The 14,872-nt window shown below is 42.3% G+C and overlaps 1 protein-coding gene across 10 annotated transcripts in view; it reads left to right on the top strand.

Annotated features, from left to right (window-relative positions):
• Positions 1–14,872, top strand: part of fryl (furry homolog, like) — a 477,034-nt gene that overhangs the window by 315,223 nt on the left and 146,939 nt on the right. For all 10 annotated transcript variants that reach the window (XM_087987974.1, XM_087987980.1, XM_087987968.1 and 7 more), the window contains 4 exons: positions 3,700–3,799; positions 9,349–9,517; positions 11,568–11,827; positions 12,705–12,845. In XM_087987974.1, coding sequence (XP_087844100.1) covers positions 3,700–3,799; positions 9,349–9,517; positions 11,568–11,827; positions 12,705–12,845 — 670 coding nt within the window. The remainder of the gene's footprint in view (positions 1–3,699; positions 3,800–9,348; positions 9,518–11,567; positions 11,828–12,704; positions 12,846–14,872) is intronic.

Genomic DNA, 14,872 nt, shown 5'->3' with positions numbered 1-14,872 from the left:
GGATATCCATGGTGAAGATGAGGCTTTGGGAGCCGGGGAAACTGAAGTCTTGGAGGAGGTGGAGGGCGTGGGTGGTGTCTCGAACGTATGTGGGGAGTTCCTGGACTGGGGGGATAGGACAGTGTCGAGGTAGGTAGAGATGAGTTCAGTGGGGCAGGAGCATGCTGAGACAATGGGTCAGCCAGGGTGGTCAGGCTTGTGGATCTTGGGAAGGAGGTAGAACCGGGCAGCACGGGGTTCCCGGACTATGAGGTTGGAAGCTGTGGGTGGGAGATTTCCTGAGGTGATGAGGTTCTATATGGTCTGGGAGATGATAGTTTGGTGATGGGGGATGGGGTCATGGTCGAGGGGGCGGTAGGAAGAGGTGTCCTCGAGTTGGCATTTGACTTCAGCGGTGTAGAGGTCAGTGCCCCAGACTACCACTGCGCCCCCTTTATCTGCTGGCTTCATGGTGAGGTTGGGATTGGAGCAGAGGGATTGGAGGGCTGCGCGTTGAGGGTGAGAGATTGGAATGGGGGAGTTGGATAGACAGGTTGAGGCGGTTAATGTCCCGGCGGCAGTTGGAAATGAAGAGGTCGAGGGCAGGTAATAGGCCAGCGCGGGGTGTCCAGGTGGATGCAGTGTGTTGGAGGTGGGCGAAGGGATCCTCGGAAGGTGGGCGGGAGTCCTGATTGTGAAAGTAAGCTCGGAGGCAGCGGAAGAAGCGATCGACGTCACGGCGTGTATTAAATTCATTGATGCGTGGACGGAGGGGGATGAAGATGATCGTTCGTCCTCAGTGAGGGCAAATTCTGGAGGGATGGTGAAAACCTGGCAGGACTGGGAGCTGGGATCTGGTGTGGGTGTGGAGCTGGGAGTGGGGGCGGAGCCAGTAACTGGAGTGGGTGTGATGGTGGGAGGAATGGGGGTGGAGTCATGAGCAAGGGTGGTGCTCCCCTCAGGGTTCTGGGGGCCGGGAATGATGACAGTGGGATATGTGGGGGGGCGTGTCAGCAGAATGCAGGTGAGTGGCGGTGGGGGCGGAAGTGGTGGCAGACACGGCAGTAGGGGTGGCGGAAGTCACTGAGCGTGTCACATCAGCGATGATGTGAGGGGCAGAAGTGATGTCATGTGTGATGCATGAGGAATTGTGAGGGGCGGAAGTGGTTGTGGGAGTGGCCATGATGGGGGTGGAAGTGACATCATCAATCAGCGTGGGGGTGGCAGCTGCACCAGTCGCATGGCTAATGGCGTCCAAGCAGTTCCAGAGGCCGGGGGAATCTTCTGGAATGTTTGAGGAGCGCTGGTTATGGAGGTGGGGAGATAAAAGTTTGTTGTACTTACAGTTTTTGATGTTTGAGATGGAGTTGAAATACTGTTTGAGAGTATGAATTCTCCTGAGGATGTAGTACAGAGTGGGTCCTTTGCAATTCTGAGAGACTGTGGCCCTCAGCTGAGGCAGGGCTGACTGTAGAGAGGTTAGGTGTCGGAGCATTGCTGCAAGCATGGAGCAGAGGATCTTGAAGGAGAACTGTTGCTGGTGTTTTTGAATCTGAGGAATGTTTGGACAGGCTAGCCTTGTATCAATGAAGTTTGGAAGAGTAAGATATTTAAGAGGGGGTCTTGACAGGGTAGATGTGGGAAAGATGTCTTTTTGTGGGAGAATCTAGAATTAAGGATAATGGTTTAGAATCATAAAGAATGAATAATATCCTGGTAAAGAGACCACTGGCCCTCGGAAGAGCATCCTGTTTCCAGAGCCAAACACTACTCTGTCCCCATAATCCCATATGATGTGAAGGTGCCAGTGATGGACTGGGGTGAACAAAGTTAAAAATCGCACAACCCCAGATTATAGTCCAACAGGTTTATTTGTAAGTACTAGCTTTCAGAACCCTGCTACTACTTCAGATAGCTGTGGAGCAGGATCATAAGACACAAAATTTATAGCAAATGATTACAGTGTCATGCAACTGAAACGATATATTGAACAAACCTAGACTGCTGTTATGTCTCTTGTCTTTTAGAATGTCTTGCCGGTTTTAGTTCATTAATATCTAAATCCCAGAACTACTATTAAGTCACATTCTCAAGGTAACTTAAGGTTGTATTAAAAAAAAGTGCCATCTCAGCTCAGACAATGCATCAAAGGTGTGACGTTAGAGTCTGTCTGTATCCCAATCTTGAGTCAGACTGGTTCTATTTCCAAAGTAGGAATTTATAAAATGTTGCATGGAGTGACTGCATGCAGATTGTGTGGTTTTTGAGTAAATTAGAATGTATCTGCAAATAAGGTTCTGCAAATGCAAATTCACCCATAGACCTGTGTGTGTGTGTGTGTGTGTGTGTGTGTGTGTGTATGAGAGAGAGAGAGTGTGCGCGCGTGTGTGGTGATGGAGTATAAGCCTGAGAGGGTGTATGGGTGTGAGTGTGCGGAGTGTAGTTCTGGGATTTACATATCAATGAACTGAAACCTGCAACCCATTCTAAAAGATGAAATACTTAACAGCAATCTAGGTTTGTTCAATATATCTTTGCAGTTGCATGACACTGTGATCTTTTTATATACATTCTATGCTTATGATCCTGCTCCACAGCTACCGGATGAAGGAGCAGTGATCCGAAAGCTAGTACTTGCAAATAAACCTGTTGGACTATAACCTGCTGTTGTGTGATTTTTAACTTTCTCCACATTTATGTGGCTATCCCATCTAGCCTGCACATCTCTGCACTGTATGGGCTAAATTGCCATGGCCAATCCACCTAGCCTGCACATCTTTGGACTGTGGGAGCACTGAGTGGAAACCCACGCAGACACGGGGAGAATGTGTAAATTCCATGCAGACACTCTGTAAGGCTAGAATTGCACCAGGATCCCTGCTGCTGTGAGGCAGCAGTGCTAACCACTGAGCCCATTGTGCCGTTTAAGAATAATTTCTCAGCTATTTGAAGCAGAGATGAGAATTTTTATTTCTCAGCGGTCAGGAGTCTTTGGAACTCTCTTGGTGGAAAGATGGTGGAAGCAGTCTTTGAATGTTTGTTTCATGGTGGAGGTAGATTGATTCTTGATGAACAAAAGGTGAAAGGAGTAGGCATGAATGTGGAAGAGTTAGCTCACCCTTGATCTTACGGAATTGGCTTGATGGGTCAAGTTTGTTGGATATTTAAATTTTTCTTTAAAATTCCATTGGGTTGTGCTGAGTTATTGAATTGAGTTCACCCCTGTGATTTTCAGTTAACTGAAGCTCAATTTCACAAAATTCTCAAATGTATACTCGTGAAATATTAAACCTTCTGAGGAGTTCTAATGTTAGCTAATATCTTTAGTTGCTTCAGAAGTTAATCTCCTGTAATTAATGTGTACATATAGCGTGTGAACACATTGCCACAGTATTTCTTAATTTCAAACTGTTTGATTTGGTATTTGTTTTTTCTTTTGAGTTCTGTACAGGGAGTTCCTGATTTATGAACATCCGATTTAAGAACACATGTACTTACGTATGCGCATTCATGCACAATGTATTAATGTCAAAGATTCAACACTTGCTCATACTTCTGGCCATTTTATACTATCCTACGTTGCGCAAAATGACTTGTGAACAGACTCCAATCGGAACCTGTTCACAACCTGGCAACTCCCTGCATTTTAATCAAGACTAAATAAAAGTTTATCACTGTAATTTTATTAATAATATATTTTCTTCTGAAACTTTCTCACAGGGATTACCAGTTTGACACTGTAACTCTTCTGAACCTGATACTTTTCAAAGCAGCCGATTCATCAAGAGATATCTATGAGATTGCCATGCAATTGCTACAGGTTTGTGAATGATTTGAAATGACAGCAGTGATGTTTTGACCAATTGAATATTTGAATGCCTTGTATAATGTTTCATGTACTTTTATTTTCCATTAAACACTAGCAGAAAATCACTTAATTGTAAATCAAAATATTTTAACAGGAGAAATAGAAAGTTATAATTATTCTACTCCCAACTGAAGGAGACAAACTTTACAGGAGGTTGAATTATTCTCCTCTCTTTTCCCCACGCAATAAAGAAAGCAAAAAGTGTTAGTTACTTCATTGACGGGTGGCCCACAGCAATACCACGCTGGGGTCAGCCTTGTAGCATGACACTTGGGGACACCCAGGCTAGCTGTGGGCCAAACTGATTATCTTGCAGCTCTGTTGATCCAGCAGCTCAGGAGATAGTAATGGCCCTAACTTGTTCGACAAGCTGCCCTCAAGAAAGGAGAGAATGCTAGTTTTTAGGTACCCCATTGAAGGGTTGGGAAACTACTGGGAAGTTGAGTTTTATCTTGGCAAAAGTTTTGTTTCATTCATTCCTGAGATATGAAATTTATTGCCCCTCCCTATTTACCCTTGAGAAGATGTTAAAGAGTGACTTTCCTGAGCCACAACAGTCCATTTGGTGTAGCTGTACCAATATTGCAATTGGGCAAGGAGTTCCAGGGTTTTGACCAGTGTTACTGAAGAAACACAGATGCATTTCCAAGTCAGGATGATGACTGGCTTGGAGGGGAACTTGCAGGTGATGGGGATCCCTGCCCTTGTCCTTCTAAATGGAAGTGGCCCTGGGTTTGGAAGGTGTTGTTTAAAAATCTTGGATGAATTTCTGCAGTGCATCTTGTGGATAATGTACACTGCTAGTACTGAGCGTTTGTGGCAGAGCAAGTGAATGCTTGTGCATGTAGTGCCAGTCAAGTGGGCTGCTTTGTCCTGGATGGTGTCAAGCTTCTTGAGTGTTGGGACTGCACTCAATCAGACAAGTGGGGAGAATTCCATCACACTCCTGACTTGTACCTTGTAGATGGTGGGACAGGCTCTGGAGAGTCAGGAGGTGAGTTACTCACTGCAGTATGTCCAGCCTGTGACCTGCTCTTGTAGCCACTGTGTTTATGTGGTGAGTCCAGTTGAGTTCCTAGTCAATGATAGCCCCCAGGATGTTGATAGTGGAGGATTTAGTGATGGAAATACCATTGAATGTCAAGGGGTGATGGATAGATTGTCTCTTATGTGAGATGATAATAGCCTGGTGTAAATGTTAGTTGCCACTTGTCAGCCCAAACCTGAATATTGTCCAGATCTTGCATTTGAATGTGGACTGCTTCAGCATCTGAGGAGTATCTGAGCGAACGGTGCTGAACAATTTGTAATTATCAGCAAACATCTACCTTATGATGGAGGGAAAGTCGTTGATGAAGCAGGTGAAGCTGTTGAGCTGAGGGCATACCCTGTGTGCCAGGTATGATTCCCATTGATTCCAGTTTTGCTAGGCATCTTTGATGCCACTTCACTTGAATTTGATCTTGATGTCAAGGGCTGTCACTCTCACCTCATATCTGCAATTCAGCTCTTTTATCCATGTTTGATCCAAGACTGTAATGAGGCCAGGAGCTGAGTGGCTCTCATGAAACCATTAAGGCTAGCTATATTATCAAGCAGGTTGGTAGGGATGAACCAGGGAATTACAGACCAGTGAATCTGTCATCAGTGGTTGGGAAACTATTGGAGAAAATTCTGAAGGAGAGAGTTAGTCTCCATTTGGAGAGGCAAGGTTTGATCAAGGATAGTCTGTTGGCTTTGTCAGAGGAAGTCCATATCTAGCAAATTAATTGTATTTTTTAAGGTGACCAGCTGTGGAGATGAGAGTAGTGGAGTTGATGTGGTTAATATGCATTTCAGTAAAGCCTTTGAGGAGGTTCTACATGGGACACTTATAAAGATGATAAAAGGAAATGAGGTCCAGCATAATTTGGCAAGGTGGACCCAAAATCGCCTTAATGGTTGTGGACAGTGAGTGGTGGTGGTAAGCTATTTGTATTGATGGAGGCTAGTGTCCAGTGCTATACCACAAGGATCGGTGCTGGTCCCTTATAGTTCATAATATATATGTAAATAATCTAGGTGTGGGCGGGGGGGGCTGGGGCAGGGGGCATGTAGGGGGGGCTGTTGGCATGTGAAAGGGAGAAGATTATTTGACACAGTTGTGTAGGTGGTTGATGTGAGGAAAAAGACTTAGGTTACAGCCGGATATAAACATACATCTAGACGTTGAAGAAAGGAGCAGGAATAGGCCATTTGAACCCGGATCATTCACTCCATACCCTTATCTCGCTCACCTTTTCTTTCTCTCCCTCAATATCCCTTGATCCCTTGATCCCTTTAACCACATAAGCTATATCTGCCTCCTCCTTGAAACTATATCAATGTTTTGGCCTCAATCACTTTCTGTGGCAGTGAAATCCATAGGCTCACCACTCTCTGGGTGAAGAAGTTCCTCCTCATCTCAATCCTAAAAGGTTTACTCCTTAACCTTAAATGGTGACCCCCTGCTTATGGTCATTGGGAACATATTTACTGCAGCTAATCTGTTCAGGTTTTTTTATACTTTTATAGACTTTTATATATGTAAAGTGGTATGCACAGTGGTTAGCACTGCTGCCTCACAGCGCCAGAGACCCGGGTTCAATTCCCGCCTCAGGCGACTGACTGTGTGGAGTTTGCACGTTCTCCCCGTGTCTGCGTGGGTTTCCTCCGGGTGCTCCGGTTTCCTCCCACAGTCCAAAGATGTGCAGGGTCAGGTGAATTGGCCATGCTAAGTTGCCTGTAGTGTTAGGTAAGGGGTAAATGTAGGGGTATGGGTGGGTTTCGCTTCGGCGGGTCGGTGTGGACTTGTTGGGCCGAAGGGCCTGTTTCCACGCTGTAATGTAATCTAATCTAATCTAATCTAATCTAATCACCCCTCATTCTTCCAAACTCCAGTTTTAGGCCTTCATCCTCTCCTCAGGTCAATTCTGCTCTCTGAGGTAAACCTTTGCTTCACTCCCTCTAAAGTAAAGGAGGCAGAAACATAATCCTCTGGACATGGTCTCACCAATGTCTCTATAATCATAACGAGAGATCTTTGTTCCTGTCTTCATGAATGCCAACATACAGTTGGCCTTTACTGCCTACTGAAGCTGCATGCTTACTTTCATCGACTAGTGCATGAGGACACCCAGACCTCATTGAAGATTCTCCACTGTTAATTTACAACCATTCAAACAATGATCTGCCTTTCTAATTTTGCTACCAAAATTAATAAAGTTTGTGAGAAGATTTGTAGCTCGGGTGCTCGTTGTGGTTCTGTTCGCCGAGCTGGGAATTTGTGTTGCAGACGTTTCGTCCCCTGTCTAGGTGACATCCTCAGTGCTTGGGAGCCTCCTGTGAAGCGCTTCTGTGATATTTCCTCCGGCATTTATAATGGTTTGTCTCTGCCGCAGGATTTTTGTATTCATCTGCCTATGGTTTAATTTCTGAAATTGCAGTCAGTTTCGAAGTGACAATGACAAGGCATTGATGGCTTGTCTTCAAATGCCTTCACAAAATCCAGAACAGTATCTAAACTGAAATTTCATTGCTGCATTTTAAAAAAATGAATTATCAATTGTCTCTTCACTCAGCATACTTTATGAAGCTCCTGTAATGTCAACACACTAGTTAGGAATTTTCTTCAGCTTCATAAAAATGTTATAAATGAGTTGTGAACAGGGGGAAAAAGAGAACATTTAAGATAGTTTGGAAAAACATTAATTGATATTGACACTAAAAGCAAATGGTGGCATTGACTAAATCATCATAAAATAAGCTTGATAATTGCAATAAGTTTTGTACTTGCACTTGTTAGAAATGATAACCTTGAAGATTGCAGTGACATTTTTTTATGACTATTTGGCAAAGCGTAGTGTGATTAAAGGCAGTCAGCATGACTTTATGAGGGGCAGGTCATGTCTCACAAATCGTATTGAGTTCTTTGAGGAGGTGTCAAGACAGGTCGACGACGGTTGAGCATTGGATGTGGTGTGAATGGATTTCAGCAAGGCATTTGATAGGGTTCCTCATGGTAAGTTCATTCATAAAGTCAGGAAGTATGGGATACAGGGAGATGTGGCTATCTAGATTCAGAATTGGCTGGCTGACAGAAGGCACAGAGTGGTTGTATTCTGCCTGGAGGACAATGTTGAGTGGGTCTCGCAGGGCTCTGTACTTGGGCCTCTGCTCTGTGTAGTTTTTATAAATTACTTGGATGAGGAGGTTGAGGGGTGGGTTAGTAAATTTGCAGGTGACACAAAGTTTGGAGGTGTCGTCGATAGTATAGAGGGCTACTGCAGGCTGCAGCGTGACATAGACAGAATGCAGAGCTGGGGTGAGAAATGACAGATGGAGTTCAACCTGGATAAATGCGAAGTGATGCATTTTGGAAGGTCGAACTCGAATGCTGAATATGGGATTAAAGACAGGATTCTTGGCAGTGTGGAGGAACAGAGGGATCTGGGTGTGCAAGTACATAGATCCTTCAAAGTTGTCACCCAAGTGGATAGGGTTGTTAAGAAAGCATATGGTTTTTTGGCTTTCATGAACAGGGGGATAGAGTTTAAGAGCCGTAAGGTTTTCCTGCAGCTCTATAAGTCCCTGGTGAGGCCACACTTGGAATATTGTGTCCAGTTCCAGTCGCCCTACCATAGGAAAGATGCAAAGGCTTTGGAGAGGGTGCAAAGAAGGTTTACCAGGATGCTGCCTGGACTGGAGGGCTTGCCTTATGAAGAAAGTTTGAATAGGCTCAGACTTTTCTCTCTGGAGAGCAGGAGGAAGAGAGGAGACCTGATCGAGGTGTACAAAATAATGAGAGTCAATAGCCAGAGACTTTTCCCCAGGGCAGGATTGACTTGTATGAGGAGTCATAGTTGGAAGATATTAGGAGGAAGGGAAAAAGGAGACGTCAGAGGTAGGTTATTTACATACACAGTTGTGAATGCATGGAATGCGTTACCAGCAGTGGTGGTGGAAGCAGAGTCATTGGGGACATTTAAGCAACTTCTGGACATGCACATGGATAGCAGTGATTTGAGGGGTGCGTAGATTGTTACTATATTTTACATTAGGATTAAATCTCAGCACAACATTGTGGTCTAAAGGGCCTGTTCTGTGTTCTATGTTCTATCTTGTAGCATTTGTTTTATGAAAGTGGTTTCATAATATTTCTGAATGATGGAACTTATGCAAAATTATAGAAATAATGCTTGTTTGACATACAGGTAGCTCTTCTATAAAGCGATGGTTGCATTCTTGGGCAATCCCATGTTGTAGAAAAATTGCGCTTTAGAAACAGTGCTTATTGTTGGCAATGTAACGGTGTTCCCAATTTATCAATTGTGTTACAGCGAATTTGTGTTAACAAAACATGTATAGTAGAGTGACCTGTACTTGCAGTAAGCATTTGGGATAAATCCTCCATTGGCACCTTAAACCTCCTGTTTGAAATTCCCTGCTTGAAAGATTTTGTTTGTTGGTTTTACTTATTGCAGATCTTGGAGCCCAAGCTATTTCGTTATGCGCACAAGCTGGAAGTGCAGCGAACTGATGGAATATTAAATCACCCTTCTCCACTGCCACATCTTTATTCTGTTTCCTACTATCAATTGTCAGAGGAATTGGCAAGAACTTACCCAGAACTTACAATCCCAATCTTCTCAGGTATATTTCATTATTTTCATGGGTGATACTTTTTGTTGTATTTTCTGTAGACATAAGCATTCAAATTTATGTGATAATGTATGTCTGAGAAAACCTTTTATGATTTATGTTGCATTTGAAAGATAATGTCGTTCATTTTCCTTTTGTTGTATGCAGTATTTGAAAACAACTTTTTTTAAAAAGTTGAAGACCTGTATTATTTTCATTAGGCCTTCAATTTACTTAGAAGCCATCAACAATAGTTTGAGTTCATTGGGTTGTGAGTTGTTTTCCTTATTTTGATTTTCTATGTAATATGGCAAAAAACTGGATCATTAAATGTTCATAGATAATCATGGAGAGACCAAATACAAAGTGAACTCCAAAGTCTGATTTGGACTTGGATATTACTCTTAATTAACTTTGCAAGAATTGGTGTACGTCTCTGATAAAGTCTGTTTTACAATGGCACTAATTGGAGTCTCAATGGTTTCAGACTCCAGAATGACCTGATGGCAGTGTGACCCAGGGAAGCATGTTACTTGATGGATTTGTATAGTAAATAAGGATTTATAACTGTACTTAGTTTTCTTTCCTGTTAAGTACAGTTTTCTGTGCATTTCAGCTGCAGTGTGCTTTGACTGTTCTGATCAGATTGGTGCTGGGAAAGCACAGCAGGTCAGGCAGAATCCGAGGAGCAGGAAAATCGGCTTTTCGGGCAAAAGCACTTCGTCAGGCTTTTGCCCAAAACGTCGATTTTCCTGCTCCTCAGATGCTGCCTGACCTCCTGTGCTTTTCCAGCACCACTCTAATTTTGACTCTGATCTCCAGCACCTACAGTCCACTTTTTCGTCTGTTCTTCTGACCAAGCAATTGCTTTGCTAGTGCTGGATAATGAAGATAACATGATTGATTTTGAAGTTATGACCTATTGTACTATTTGTTCAGAAAAAGTGTGACTTAATTTCTTTTCTGATCATACTTTCTAATTCTTTGTTGTATGATTTTATTTGCACTCAATCTCTTTAAATGTAGCAAAAGCAAATTACTGTGGATTCTGGAAATCTAAAACAAACAGAAAATGTTGGAGAAATTCAGCAGGTCTGGAGAGCATCTGTGGAGAAAGAAACAGTTAATGTTTCGAGTCCGATTTGACTTCAGAGGTTGAAAGAGGTTGGAAAATAGGTGGTTTTGAAACTTTGGACAGAGATGGATAAGGAGCCATAGGAGTAGATCATGTGGAGGCTAATACAAAAGTCAAAGGGGTTACTAATTAGGGTGAAAGAGAGATAAATTAGATATAGAAATTAAAACGTGGAAGGCTGGAAGCAGATCCTCTCAGCTGACAGTTTCTTTTTAAAAAAAAAGGACAAGCCCATTTTGGAGTGCACTTGAGAAGAACATAAGGAAAATGAAGGGTGCGGTCAAGCTCTCTGAAGTTATGGAATTCAATATGTAAAACACCCAAGAGGAAAATTTGGTGTTCCCTGAGTAGCGTTGTGCTTTGTTGGAACATTGCAGCAGGCCAGGACAGAAACAGTTGAAAAGCTGTACGTGCTCCCAGAGACTATGTTGAATTGCACAACTTCACAGCCTGTCCCAAGACATCTCTTCTCCATTTTTGTTTGCATCCTTCTGTCTCTTCCCGCACCAGAAAACAAAACACAGGCCTGCCTTGTTTGCTTTGCTCTTAGCCAAGAGGATCCATTTTCACCTGTGAATTTACATCCATTTTACATCTTTTTTTCTTTCACCCCAACAAACAATACTTTTGTCCTTTGCACTGGGCCACAGTACAATCTCTTCCACTGACGACTCCTATACCTCTGTCAAAGTTTCAAAACCACCATTTTCTAACCCCTTTTAGTTCTGAAGTAAAGTCATATTGGACTTGAAACATTGACTGTCTCTCCAGAAACAGATGCTTAAACCTGCACCTTGTATTTTTTTTTTCCTTTTAATGTAATGTTGGACTCCTTTCTAAAAGGCCTTATAAAATAATTTTCAGCCAAAGAGAAACCTCTGGAGCCTGTAGCTGTATGTTATAATATTGCATTTTTAACCTTTACAGAAGTAAGTCACAGAATCCAAACAGCTCACCCTGCTGGTCGGCAAGTGATGCTGCACTACCTTCTGCCCTGGATGAATAACATTGAATTGGTAGATTTCAAACCCTTGTCATCTTCAAAGACTGTGGATGAATCTGATGAAGTATATATGAAGGACAGGGAGATGATGACAAACAGCAGACGTTGGCTGAGGGGGGAAGGTTGGGGTTCTCCACAGGCTACTATCATGGTGCTAAATAACCTGATGTATATGACAGCAAAAGTAAGTGTTCTCTCATACAAATCTGATCTCACTCCAAAGCAAATCTGCAGTTATCATGAAAAATGTTTCATGGCACATTAGGAAATCAGTTTGTAAGCAGATAAATGTACTCTCAAAGTCTTACTGCATTTCTTTTTTAAAATTCCTAGTTTTCACTAACGTTGCAAACTGAGTTTTGAATTTTCATCACTGAGTTCCATTTCGTATGAAAGTTAAATACAAAGCTGAATTAACAGGAAAACTGGAAATATTCACCAATTCAGGGAGTATCTGTAGAGAACAGAACAGTTAACATTTCAGGCCAGTTATGTATCAATAAAAGTGGGACATGATCTTCAACACAGCAATGGGGATATCCTGCAATCAGCATATTGTACAGTGGTTCATACTCCCTTAAAATATTCCACTTGCTGAGGTGTCCCGCAGAGGAAAAGCACTTAAAGTTTTAATACATTGAAGTCAACCTAGAACTGCCAGTCTAGTCTGGAGAGTGGATATTAGGGGATAGGTCTGGCTGAATTTGAGTTTTTTTAAATTGTAAAAATATTAAAATATGCTAAAAACTACAGTAGAGATTTTGCATGAAATAATATTTTAATGCATGTTGTTAACTGAAATTAAAGGCCATAATTTGAAATGAGAAATGTTTCTATTACTGGAAGGCTTTTGACATTGCAATTTTCTTGAGATATAAGAAAAACTGACACTGTGATATAAACTTTTTAATGAATCCTAGTTTTGAGAGTAAGAAAGAAAATGCATTTCATTCCCAGAATCAAAGAAGGTAATCTTTCCAAAGTTAATATTCAAGATAATGAGATGTTGAGAAATTTGAGTCATTAAGCTGCTTGAAATTTGTTTTTTTTTCCCTGTGCAGTATGGTGATGAGTTAGCATGGTCGGAGATAGAAAACGTATGGACAACACTAGCAGACAGCTGGCCCAAAAACCTAAAAATAATTCTGCATTTCCTTATCAGTATGTGTGGTGTGACAAGTGACCCTAGTCTCCTGCCATATGTAAGTAAATATTATATACTTTTACATATTATGTACTCCTGAAGATATAAATAGAAAGTAATTGATTTGCTGACTTGAAAATATATAGTTAGACTCTGATTAACAATAAATGCTGCTTTACGTTTTTCCCCACAGGCTAAAACAGAGTTTAAAACTATTTCAGTTTTGTGTCTGCATGAAACTGGAAAGGCTGGTAGCTGTAGGGAATGCTGGAAGACCAAGGAAATTGAGGGTTTGGTCAAGAAAAAGAAGGAAGCATATGTCAGGTATAGACAAGATGAATCAAATGAATCCTTAGAAAAGTATAAAGGAAGTAGGAGTATAATTAAAAGGGACATCAGGAGGGCAAAAAGAGAACATGAGATAGCTTTGGCAAATAGGGTTAAAGAGAACCCATTAATAAACACATTAAGGACAAAAGGGTAACTAGGGAGAGAATAGGGCCCCTCAAAGATCAGCAAGACAGCCTTTGTGTGGAACCGCAAGAGATGGGGGAAATAATAAATACACAATTATTTTACATAAGTGTTTACTGTGTTAAAGGACATGGAAGGTATAGAATATAGGGAAATAGATGGTGACATCTTGAAAAATGTCCATATTGCAGAGGAGGAAGTGCTGGATGTCTTGAAACACATAGAAGTGGGTAAATCCCCAGGACCTGATCAAGTGTACCCTAGAACTCTGTGGGATGCTAGGGAAATGATTGCTGGCCTCTTGCTGACACATTTTTATCATCGATAGTCACAGGTGAGGTGCCAGAAGACTGGAAGTTGGCTAATGTGATGTCACTGTTTAAGAAGGGTGGTAAGGACAAGCCAGGGAACTATAGACCAGTGAGCCTGACGTCGGTGGTGGGCAAGTTGTTGGAGGGAATCCTGAGGGAGAGGATGTAAATTTATTTGGAAAGGCAAGGACTGATTAGGGATAGTCTGCATGGCTTTGAGTGAGAAATCATGTCTCACAAACTTGATTGAGGTTTTTGAAGAAGTAACAAAGAGAGGAAAGCGGTGGATGTGATCTGTATGGATATCCGACAAGGTTCCCCATGGGAGACTGGTTAGCAAGGTTAGATCGCATGGAATACAGGGAGAACTAGCCGTTTGGATACAGAACTGGCTCAAAGGTAGAAGACAAGAGGGTGGTGGTGGAGGGTTTTTCAGACTGGAGGCCTGTGACCAGTGGAGTGCCATAAGGATCAGTGCTGGGTCCACTACTTTTCATCATTTATATAAATGATTTGGATGTGAGCATAATAAGTATAGTTAGTAAGTTTGCAGATGATACCAAAATTGGAGGTGCAGTGGACAGCAAAGGAGGTTACCTCAGATTACAACGGGATCTCGATCAGATGGTCCAATGGACTGAGAAATTGCAGATGGAGTTTAATCTAGATAAATATGAGGTGCTGCATTTTGGGAAAGCAAATCTTAGCAGGACTTATACACTTAATGGTAAGGTCCTGGGGAGTGTTGCTGAGCAAAGGGATTTTGGAATGCAGGTTCATACATCCTTAAAAATGCTGAGCAAAGAGATCTTGGAGTACAGGTTCATAGCTCCTTGAAAGTGGAGTCGCAGGTAGATAAAACAGTGAAAAAGCGCTTGGTATGACTTCCTTTATTGGTTAGAGTATTGAGTACAGGAGTTGGGAGTCATGTTGCAGCTGTACAGGACATTGGTAAGGCCACTTTTGGAAAATTGCATGTAATTCTGGTCTCCTTCCTATCAGAAGGATATTGTGCAACTTGAAAGGGTTCAGAAAAGATTTACAAGGATGTTGTCAGGGTTGATGGATTTGAGCTACAGGGAGAGGCTGAACAGGCTGGGGTTGTTTTACCTGGAGCGTCGGAGGCTGAGTGGTGACCTTATAGAGGTTTATAAAATCATGTAGTGAATGGATAGGATAAATAGACCAAGTCTCTGCCCTGGGGTGGGGGAATCCTGAACTATAGGGCATAGGTTTAAGGTGAGGGGGAAAGATATAAAAGAGACCTAAGGGGCAACTTTTTCATGCAGAGGGTAGTACA

Source organism: Chiloscyllium plagiosum, unplaced genomic scaffold, assembly GCF_037043375.1.
Source record: "Chiloscyllium plagiosum isolate Xiang-an unplaced genomic scaffold, Cpla_swu_hap1 HiC_scaffold_1, whole genome shotgun sequence".
Taxonomy (NCBI): domain Eukaryota; kingdom Metazoa; phylum Chordata; class Chondrichthyes; order Orectolobiformes; family Hemiscylliidae; genus Chiloscyllium; species Chiloscyllium plagiosum.
Note: the sequence above shows the minus strand (reverse complement) of the source record. Positions and strands in the feature narration are given on the sequence as shown.